Below are 11,464 nucleotides of genomic sequence, written 5' to 3' on the forward strand. Positions count from 1 at the left end.
AAATTTAAGGAAAATGACTTTCCTTCGAAACTTAAGGAAAACATTTTTCAAAACTCTCTTCCAACTTCAAATTACAATTCTTGTTTGTTCAAAAAATTAATTTTTTTATTCCCTACCCTTAAACCCCCCTCCCCCTCCCTCATCCCAAAAAAATAAAAAAATAAATAAATTATTTTATCTCTAATTTATCATAATTAAGTTTATTTTTAAAATCTTATATTTTTTACCTTTACCCTCACCCTCCCCCGCCACCCCCGTCACCCAAAAATATTTTCAACTTTAAAATTTTATTTTTTTCACCCTGATACCCCTTTCCCCATCCTAAAAAAAAAATTGAGTTTGTTCTTAAAAAATATTTTCAACTTCAAAATTTCATTTTTCATCCCTACCCTCGATTCCCCCATCCATCCTCCAAAAAAAAATTTAAGTTTGTCTTTACAAAATAATTTCAACCTTAAAAAATTCTATCTTTTCACCCATACCCTCGAACCCTTAGTGAAAAAAATTATTTGATATTTGATCTGGTAAAATGTCCCATAAAATTGACCGAGATACTCCAAATCTACACTTTATATTTACATCAACTTTACCGATGCAACACACATAAAATTAAAGAACTCTATCAGAAAATCAAAGGTGACATCCAAGTGATTTGCAGTCTAAAATAGAATTTAGAAGGCATGATCAACTTTATTTATACAAAATAATACATCTTTTGCACAAGTCTCCTTAAATTACGTTGATCAAGAAATTAGAAATTTTGGGACGCATTTGTTGGCCATCTAAAAATATATAGGATGGCAGTAGGAAAAAAAAAGATTATGCCACTAATCTAGTGTTCATTCAGGTAAAGGTTGAGGGGAACTTAATATTTTTTTAAAGTAAAGACCATAATTAGAAAAATGTTGCTCAACTAATTGAAGCAGATCTAAACAGAGAACAAGAAGGGAATATCATTAGTGAGAGCTAAGTCAAGGGCGGAGTTACATTTGAACAAATCTAGTAGCTTTTCAGCAGACCATATATTTGTATTAGAAAATTAAGTACAATAACTTTGATTCTTTAACAAAACAGATTGACAACTCCATGATAAAGAAGAAGGAAATTTAGTATCCCGAACTCCTAATACTAGCTCTGCAGCTCAACTATATTGAAGCATATCAAATTAGGTTTTTGACAACATAATTGTCAGTTTAAGTGACATCAAACATAGGTGTATAAAATATAAATCATTCCATTCCCACTTTGTCGTTGGATCCGTGAAGAGAGAGATATATAAAATATAAACCATTACCAAAGATTTCAGACTCCATTTCAAATCTGACCGATTCAGATGTCTTAAGACCCGATAAGTGCTAGAATCTTAAAAAACAAATGCATTGTACAATGAACTCTTAACAATTTAGATTCATGACCCTAAGCACCTATGAATAGATCATTATACTTCCCGGTTCGAGTTTAGGACATTACTGTAACCCCCCCCCCCCCCCCCCCGCACTTCTTTTTTGTACATAAATCTGCATTATGAAATAGAGAACAATACAAGTATCACTCAATAAAGACCATGATACTCTTTCAAAACTATGAGTAAAGGACGATCACACTTCGGCTTTTAACACGGGGATATAAAAAAACAAACTCTGCAGATCAATGGGCACTAACAAGGAACGGATGCTGGCAAACGCTGCACTCGATCGTTTCTGATCCAGAAGCTGGCACTTCAACCTGCAAAGTCAAATTCCGTAAAAAAATCATTATTCTTGGGTTTGACAGAATCGAAAAGGTTTTCCAGGAACAGAGACGAATATAAGAAGACAGGAAGAAAAGCATGGTCTATGGTACTGAACCTGTAAATGGACTGTGCAAGTTGGACATTCTACCTCTCTCATCCCCTTATTAGATCCTTGAGAACTAAGACCTGAAAATGATCAGACATCATCAGCTCCTACAGAAAACATTCACCAACTTGTACTACTCATAGGAACGTTTGCATGCTAATTCCAGATAGCAATCATTCTAAACATGTATTCAAGAAAATTAAACAAGAAACTGTTGCGGCCGTGGATACTACCTGTTGAAGTCTTGCGGGTTTTTTCCATCACCTCCTGTTTATGAATTCAATTGTAGAAATTAGTATATGCCGATGAAGATGCAATAGAAATTTTCTAAAGTACACACTGGCCGAATATATAGAAGTAATAGAATATAATAAAAAAGAACAACTTATAATCCATCGATAAATATTATGTCAACCCTAACACGAAGCTTTCTAAAGCACATCGTGAATTTCAAGTAGCAAAAATTATAATTTTTTGTTTGCTTACATCTTCTCTCTCCAATTCAATCATCCAACTGCTCATCTCAAAATTGATAATACATACTTCAAATGTTCAAAGTAATGTAACTTCCATAATTGTCGACTAAGCTAATTGATTTCCAAGACACACTTCCAATTACCTATCTAAACAGAACATTTCTGAACAGCCCTGATGAACAATTTAAAGAACCTAGAAGTCAGTATTCACCTTGAGTTTTCTTGTAAGGTCCTCATGACTTTGTAATGCAGCAACTTTTGTTGTTGCTTCCGTGGCATTGCTGAGTCTCTGAGTTACCTCTGCCTGCAAAATGAGGAAAGTTCAATCTTGTTATATCTTATGAAGTACTGTTTCAAGACTATCGCAACCCATAAGATCACAAGGGAATGCAAAATATGGAAGGTCAATCGTTGAACAAAATAACAGATAAAAGAATGTAATACATTGAACGACACTGTCACGAAAGACTGAAAAAGCTTTAGAATACAATAACTATCAGATATTAAGAGTCCATAGCTTCATTAGCTTCTTTAGAGAATGACAAAAGTTTCACATCGGTGGTTATTGAGATGGGTGGACTCCTTATAAGGCTTGGACAATCCTTCTCCCTTTGAGCTAACTGTTGGGGTGTGAGTTAGGCCTGAGACCTAATTTCACATGGTATCAAAGCAGGGCCTGTCTCAACCGATGTTGGGGCCCCATAAATCAAAATTGCCCACGCACCAGATGCTAAGCACGGGGCGTGACGTGGGCTATTAAAGAATGAAAAAAATCTCACATTAGTGGTTAATGAGATGAGTGGACACCTTATAAGGCTTGGACAATCCTTCTCCATTTGAGCTAGCTTTTGGGGTATGAGTAAGGCCTAAGACCTAATTTAAACTTCCTTATGTGCCTCTTTCCCCAAAGCATTTTCACATCCACCTCAATTCAATTTGTACGAGTAGTAATTGCAATTGTATTTGCTTCAAAACATATCAGTCTGACAAACTTAAGGGCGAGGTTAGGAGATATTGAGCTGAATGATATATATTAAGGTCGATTTTATTGGGAAAATCCTAAATGAAGTTTGTCCAGTAGGACACTAGTTTTATTTTTTTATATTCTTTCCTGTAAGATAGCATATTTGACTCTTTTGGTTGCAACTACCAATGCCGTAAAAGCTCCCATCCTAGCTTCCAGATAAGAGAAGTGTAAAATTTATATCAATTAGAAAAATTGAGATCTCATGCAAAAAAGAATTTATTAGATGCAGTAATATGGTCAAAGGATTTTGCAAACAAGAATCTAAAATCCCCAAGTGCTAAAAAAAGAGTGAAAAGCATCCGGAATAGGTCTGTTTTTACCAGTTAGAGAAAATCTGAGGTGAGAAGTGTTAACAGCATTTTTATACTCAAACTGAAGTCTGACTTTAGTATTATAAGAGCATGGAAAGTCACATTTAATATCCCATTAATTAAAAAAAAGGAAGTCACATTTAACATATCTTTATAAATGAAAACCATAAACCTGCAATTAAACCATTATTTTACTAGCGCATACCATGCATCGGTCACAAACTCGAACTGGCTGTGCATCTTCATCCGCAGTGAGGGCAACTCTACCTTGCGTGCACTTGTCACAGAAAATATCCCCACAATTCCTGCAGTGATGCTGATACAGATTTAAAGAAGACATATGAGAAGAGAAAATTAAAACAGGGATTACGAAAAATGTGACATTTACCCCACTGGTCAAAATAAATGTACCTTTCTATTGAAAGCACTAAAATCAGTCGCACAAGCAGTGCACTTTCGAACTGCTTCATCAGGAACCTACATGAGAATAATTAGGTAAAAGAGAGCCACAAATTTGTTAATATCTACTTGCAGTAGTCAATTCAACAGAAAGAAATGGAAAGCAGGACCACTAAATTAATGCATTTGTTGACCATAAATCTAACCCAGAAATCTTTCTCTTCATTTAGTGGCCTCATCAACTTCATCAAATCAGCAAAACCTTTCTTCTTCTCAGCAGCTTGCTCAGATCCCTTGATTGAATCTGAAGATTTATTACTCTCACCCATCTCCTTGACCTAAATCCCATAATAGAAGCATGTGTACATTGGTTATGACTAGTCAAGTATTCAGAGGAAAATTTTATCTAAATGTCTTGTTGAGAGCAACAACAGTAGATTGAGAAAAAAAAAACAATTTCAATTGTATCCAATAGTTTAAGTGAACGATATCTGAAGAGTAGGAACACCAGTTAAACTTAATATGCACGGAACAGGGAGAAGAATTATCCATTAACCTTACAGTTACTTATAGTAGTTGCATCAGCTACAAATCTAATCGAAATTCCAATGTAGTAGATAAGCAAGCATCCATATGAGGAACAATCAAATGTAACTTCAAGTCTTCAATCTACTGCTGTGTAAATACAGGATAAAACCTAGTACGGCTAACCAAACTGTCCAGAATCAACTCCACTTTAACCTATTTTGACATATAAAATCGAGCCAGGTACTACATGAGAAGTACAATTTCTACACCCTTCCAATTAAAAACCAAGATGGCAATGGCTGTGGCTCTTTGCTTTGCTTGGTTGGGGACGGGGGGGTTGCAAACCTTACACCTATCTGATTCCTCTATGGGTAGGATTTTCTTGACCCACCAAAGTAAATGATATCAGACATCAGTATCATCCCTCTACTGTTACCCCAAACCCATTAAGAGATACCTAATCAATTAACTCCAAAAGTCATACATATCCAAAATATATCCCAACAAATCAGACTACCAGGAAGCAAAGAACTAATATCTGTTTCAAGTGAAAATGAAATTGACCAAACTTCCAAAGTTATTTCAAAGATATGGAGGGATGGAAGTGGTCACTTAATCAATCTCCATCCACCACTAGCTAACAGGAGGGAGGCAGAATATTATGGATTAATAAAATTAGTCATCCCTGCTACACCAATTTTGCCGGTCCATAGCGATTTAGAGAACCACTTTGTAGCCTTCACAAGCTCCTTTTTCGTTGATGAGACCAAATCTCTTGTGCTTTTCCAATTCTATTGTACTGGGCAAGTTTATAGGCCATGAAATTTTCCCATAAAGATGAGAAAAAATTCAAATACTTACAATTCCTAAGGATCAAATTTAGGTTCTAGGCTTTGAATATTGCCATAAAGAAATAATCGAAATCCCAGTTACATATACCCTGTATTATTTCCAGCAGCCCCATTAACGGGTCCTGATTACAGATCTCCTAACATATTGTGCTAACTCATGTTGGGCTCATTCAGCCAGTCTATACTCTTGAAAGATTGTCTTGCGCTCTCCATCCCTAAAGATGATGTTATTTCATTAATGGCCATGCAGTAATCCAAACTATTCTTGTTGCTTTGGGATCTCATATCCACCATTCAATTTTCCTTACTATATGTATCCGAGCATAATTCTTTTCCAAATTTGGAACTGACGCATGTTGGCACCCTTTTAGTCTAACAATGGTTTACACATGGAAGATTTAAGGAAATTAGAAAGTAGATTACTTCACTTATAAGCTACTCCATCTGTCCCAATTTATGCGACTTACTTTCCTTTTTGGTCAGTCCCAAAAAGAATTAACACATTACTATATTAAGTAACAATTTAACTATAAAATGTCTATTTTACCCTTAATAAAATGATTTACAGCCACACAAATCTCTAATCATTCATTTTGGACCACACGTTTTAAAAGTCTTTCATTTCTTCCTTAAACTCCTAACCGAGTCAAACTACTTCATATAAAATGGGAGGGAGGGAGTAATTATTTTTTTTTACTGTCTAGCAGTTGCTTGCAGTAGATTACTATAGCTTTTTAGTTATTTACTTCTCCTATTTCTGTGTAGCAGTTGTTGCAGGATGGGTGGTTAAATCCACCGATGTTGTATTTAGTGTTATTTGCATTTAGTGAAATGATAAGCTGAAAACTAGTCAAGTTTTTGAGTACTCCAAACTCAAGAGATTTCAGGTTCTCTCGTAATGAAACAACATCATAGGTAGATCCATAACAAGGGATAGTAACACCGCATCTTCACTTGTTTCCTCTTTCTACAATAAACCACTCAAGTTCCTATGTGGCAAGCCGCAAGCCTAACTTGATATCAAACCCTCATATCAGGAACATTCCAATCCAGAACCAATCAAATAAACAATTCCCCATGTTGCTCTCTGATTGAATCAGCTATACTGTAGAGTATCTTTATCGCTATAGGCTGTCAAATACTAACAGGCAAAAGCTTAACCCCATCAATTCCCCTGCCAATCCCCCATAATTCCCTCCTTCCTAGTCCTTTACTCTACTTAGGTACTCTAACACACTCATGTACCCATCCCTCACTTCACCTCAACACGGTACAACCTCATCATCTGTTTCGCAAACCAATTAGCCTGGCTGTCTCTATCCTCCAGAATTCTTTATCCCCAAATGCCAAATAAGTAGCTAAACTGGACATCTCTCAGATTTAAAAGCTCACGTCACTGATATGGACTAAAACTTCTTGTAGCATAAATGGTGGATAACACCAACTAATATAAATCTTCCATGATGGGAAGAAGAAACTAAACATTCAAATTCACCACTTATTGTGTCTTTACCTCCAGAGTAATAGTGTGCGAAAAATTCAGTAATGCCTATTCATTTTGTGCTAAATGCTATTTTTCGGTCATGAATTACACACCTTGAGAGCAACATATGAGTGCTAACACCAGAGAGACTAACAGGTCAGATATCCCTTTAGTAGGCTTACCTTTATGCCAAATAAAAGAAGGTTAATAATAAGTCAGATAAAGAAGACAGCAACTTGTGTAACTCAACACATTCCACAAACTGTGGGGCTTAAAGTTATATGTAGTGACCCAAGCAAGACATTTATCAAACACGAACATACAGAAAGATGAGATCAAATTTTTAAGAGTATGAGATCTTTTAACCTGAATACTTGCGGCTGTCACAGTGTCCAGCATATTGTTCACCGTATAGCTATTTGATTTCAGCCTGATACGTCTAGGTTCCATGTCAACCGAGTTTTTGGCCCAAAATGCAAATATATATGAATCCAACACCTGACAAAGAAAGAATAATAAATGAACTTATTTCACAGGCATCTTCTCTGCAAATAATATAACGTATACCAGAAGTAATACAATCAAAATGACAAACTCACCTCGCATCTTGTCACATTCTCCAGCAAATATATTCTCAGAGTTCGGCTCGTAGCAGGATCAAGTAAGCGAATCCCATCGAGACCAATCTGAATTCGAATTTCAATACAAAACTTCAGAATTTATAATTGGTTAACAGGTAGTAAATAAATAAGTAGTGGTATGCAGACCAAAGCATAGGCACGATAGTCAACATAAAAGTAGATGCAGAGGATTCATATAGACGACTTAAAATAGTTAGTAATTGTGGTTTAGTTTATTGATTGAAGCAGGCCAATTATAACTTCATTATTTGTGCAAACACCAAAAATGGTACTTCCTAACCTGACAAAGCACATCCATGTCACTCTGACCAATCCCTTCAGATAAAAGTTTGACGCGGAACTTCAACACACCAGCTGTAACATCCTGTTGTTCCTCCATCTTCGGGGTTGCTTTCACAATTTTACGACTACTCTCATATCCCTGCTTCTCCCTCTGATTTTGAACATTAATAGGCCTCCCATAATCATCAAACATCACCCCAACATTCGACTCAGATCGACTCTCTTTATACAACTCATCTTTCCTACCATTATATTTGTAAATACCGGAATCACCATACGATCCATAATCCTCAATTGCATGATGAGGAGAGGAACCATAATTTTGTGTGGTATAATCGTAACTCGTAGGGGTTTGATTTTGATCATACGGAGGATAATAATAATTCTGTCGATGAGCATCAAGGTGAGGGAAAGTGTAAGGTTGTTGTTGATGAGAATAAGGTGGGAAGGTGGTGGAGTAGTCGGAGGCAGAGTAAGTGGAAGAAGGTTCAGGAGGAGCGGAGGCGTAGGGATTGTAGGGATGATCAGGGGGAGTAGAGCTAGGGTTTGGGTTGTGTAAGTAAGGTTGGTGGTAGTAGGAAGAGCCAACATCGCCGTTATGCATGACTGGAGAATTTACAGATCGGAGAAGAAGATGGAGATTAATCGGTTGAAGAAACGATGAAAAAAGAGGAAGAAATGGTGGATTGAAAGGGAAGTTAAGTTTGTTGAGATGGCGACACAGAAAGGAATAGCGTGTAAGCGTCACCTGATGGAATTTGGACTGGACCGGCCGACCGGGTTACCGATATGAGGAACTTTCGCGAAATAGCATCACTTGTCTTAATAATTACATTTATTTTGTCTAACTTTTTTCAATGACAACTTTCACATATATCAAACATAAAATTCATATTTACATGTTATAGCAAAATTTGATAATTGTACTACATAGCAAACATATAAATGTATAATTTACTATATATACAATTGAAGTGAATTATATAAAATAAAGTGTATAAAATGAGAAATAAAAAGAATTGTATAATTATAAGTGTATCAAACGATTATATATAATTTGAATTTGTATAAAATGAGAAAGAGAGAAAGGCAAAACAGACTTGAGCAGGGAATAAACAACTGAATCGAATTAAAAAAAAAGAAAGAGAGAAATTATATACAATTTGAATTTGTATAAAACGAGAAAGAGAAAAAGACAAAAGAAGCTGCGCAGGGGGAGTATTTTTATTGTATAATTATAAGTGCATAGGACGAAAATATATGTATTTGCACGTGTTTATACAATTTTCTCTTATTTTATACAAACAGAAACACAATTTATACATTTTATTTCTGTTTGTATAAGCGAGAGAGGCGAGGGTGGCGAGCGAGATCAGGGAGAGTAGCGAACGAGATCTGGGAGAGGGGAGAGAGGGGAACAATAATATATGTATTTATACAATTCCTCTCGCTTTATACCAATAGAAATAGATTTTATACACTTGTGTTTGCATAAAAGTGACAGAAAGCGAGCGAGAGTTTGAGGGAGAGAGGTGACTGGCAAATAGTTTGCTAAAGGACACAATTAAATCAAAGGGTGGTTATAGCAATAATTTTGATTTATTAGTTTGCCATTATATACAATTTTCTCTTTTTTTAATACTTATCTAAATTATCATTATTCCTCTGTCCACTTCTAATGATCACAATTTCTTTTACGAAAAATGACAAGTAAGCCACTTTTAAGTTCTCTAAGTATGATTATCCCCTATTTGTTTCACAAATCTTCAAAGTTTCTTTTTTTTGCACATCAGATTAATGTATATTATGCATCAGATTTATGTATTTCGCGCATCAGATTAATGTATCTCGCGCATCAAATTAGTGTATCATGTATAAAATATAATGTATCTTACTTAACGATTAATGTATCTCACGTATCAGATTAGTGTATCATGTATAAAGTATAATGTATCTTACTTAACAATTTATGTATCTCGTTAATCAGATTAGTGTATCAGCGCTTATATTATTGTATCAGTTTGAGGGATTTTTATAATTATAGACTTATAAGGGACAAATGGTAATTTTTCCTTGAAAGTATGTGAATTTGTCCTTTGCCCTTTTTTTTAGGTGTCGAAAGATAAGAAATTTAACTAACATTTCAAATTGCAATTTATACTATTTTTTGTCTTAATATTTTGTTTGAAATATTAAATTAATGCAATCTAATAACTTTAAAAATTAATCAAATTGACTTTTAAGATGCCCAATATAGCAATTAAAAGTGATCGGAAAAAATATTTTATATCTTCTTTTCTAATAAAAACTAGATGGGCATGGCACGGGCCCAACGTTAAAGGCTTATGATATTGAAAAAAAAGTTTGTATTGAAGTTGAACAATAAAATGCTTTCTTTTCCCATATGCGAGAAACCAAAAGCGTAGATATTTTGATAGAACACACTTAAAGTGCCAAATTATAAGTTTACAAATAGGATGATTACTATATTTTTACATCTTAAAAAAATAATTTTTCAAAAGTCGTTGGATAGATAAAGCTCCAAGAAAGCAATTGACCACACGAATGGAGGATATAAATCATACAATCTCTTTTTATTTAGAAATTCCACTTTTAAACAATGACCATATGCAAAATTATAAAATAGATCAAGCGAGATGCAAAAGGAAGTGTAATATATAGCATGTGTGGACGCCCAATTTTGACCCTCCTTCGTATAAATTAATTGACGAGCTTCTTAATTCTAAGACGGTTTAAAATGATTAGTATTTATAAAGTTCAAAATATCTTTTTGCAAATTATTTTAAAACAATTTTTACTATTTTAAATTGTTTAATATATACATATATATGTGTATATGTATGTATACTATTTTATTCAAAATCTTTCTGAAAAAAAAGATTTTATTTTTATTTCTTAAAAATATTTTACATTTATGTTAGTCATATAGTAGTTCACCATTTCGGGTTAGTCTTTTTTATAATTACGTTGATTATTTTATTTCGTTAAGATCAAGAAGCTTACCTAATTAATCTATATTGATTCATTCATCTAATTATCATCTATTAAACCCATTAGAAGACCATTTTGGGCCCTTTTTTTTGGGAAATTTTTCAAAATGTCAATATTTTAGCATTTAAGATGACTCATTACCAACAACTTCAATATTTAGTAAAAATGTCATTTTAGTTTGTTATGTATGTTTTTATTATTTATTTTTATTTAAAGAATATAATTATTTAATAACAAAAAGGAGAAAATTAAGAGGGGAATATTTCAAAAAAAGGCAAGCATCCTTAATTTTCTCATCAGTTATATTTTCAAATAAAATTTAAAATTTTTTTTCTCCAGAATTTTTACCTTTTTAAAATTATATTCATTCCACAATATATTCTTATATTTATTATAGTTTTTTATTAGTTTGTATTCATTCCAATAGGTATGCCGAATTTATCTATATAGTCATTTAAGAAATATATTTGTATTTTTATATATTTTTTCCCTATATAGTTATTTTTTTCTTAAAAAATCCTATATGTATTCATTTCAATATGTATTTTATTTGTATTTCTATTTATTCTAGTTTTTATTTAGAATTTTGTATAATAATATATAAAATACAAAAAAT

At 33.7% G+C, this 11,464-nt stretch overlaps 1 protein-coding gene across 1 annotated transcript; it reads right to left on the minus strand.

The window, feature by feature from the left end:
* Positions 1–1,244: 1,244 nt before the first annotated feature.
* LOC101254660 (protein FREE1-like) lies at positions 1,245–8,976 on the minus strand. Its single transcript, XM_004233518.5, has 10 exons — positions 7,835–8,976; positions 7,513–7,599; positions 7,280–7,411; positions 4,258–4,389; positions 4,064–4,129; positions 3,858–3,968; positions 2,526–2,618; positions 2,072–2,105; positions 1,848–1,918; positions 1,245–1,725 (listed from the first exon to the last, which is right to left on the minus strand). Exons 1-10 carry the CDS (start codon positions 8,438–8,440, stop codon positions 1,648–1,650), a joined length of 1,410 nt encoding a protein of 469 aa, XP_004233566.2. The 5' UTR covers positions 8,441–8,976; the 3' UTR covers positions 1,245–1,647.
* Positions 8,977–11,464: the final 2,488 nt, after the last annotated feature.

Source organism: Solanum lycopersicum, chromosome 2 (assembly GCF_036512215.1).
Source record: "Solanum lycopersicum chromosome 2, SLM_r2.1".
In the NCBI taxonomy this organism is placed as follows: Eukaryota; Viridiplantae; Streptophyta; class Magnoliopsida; order Solanales; family Solanaceae; genus Solanum; species Solanum lycopersicum.

Excerpts from the sequence above, each read along its gene's own strand:
- LOC101254660 (XM_004233518.5), bottom strand. The coding sequence starts at position 8,440 with ATGCATAACGGCGATGTTGGCTCTTCCTACTACCACCAACCTTACTTA. Across the intron at positions 4,130-4,257 it reads ATGAAGAGAAAGATTTCTGG|GTTCCTGATGAAGCAGTTCG; the intron begins GTTAGATTTATG and ends ATTCTCATGTAG. Across the intron at positions 3,969-4,063 it reads TTAGTGCTTTCAATAGAAAG|CATCACTGCAGGAATTGTGG; the intron begins GTACATTTATTT and ends AATCTGTATCAG.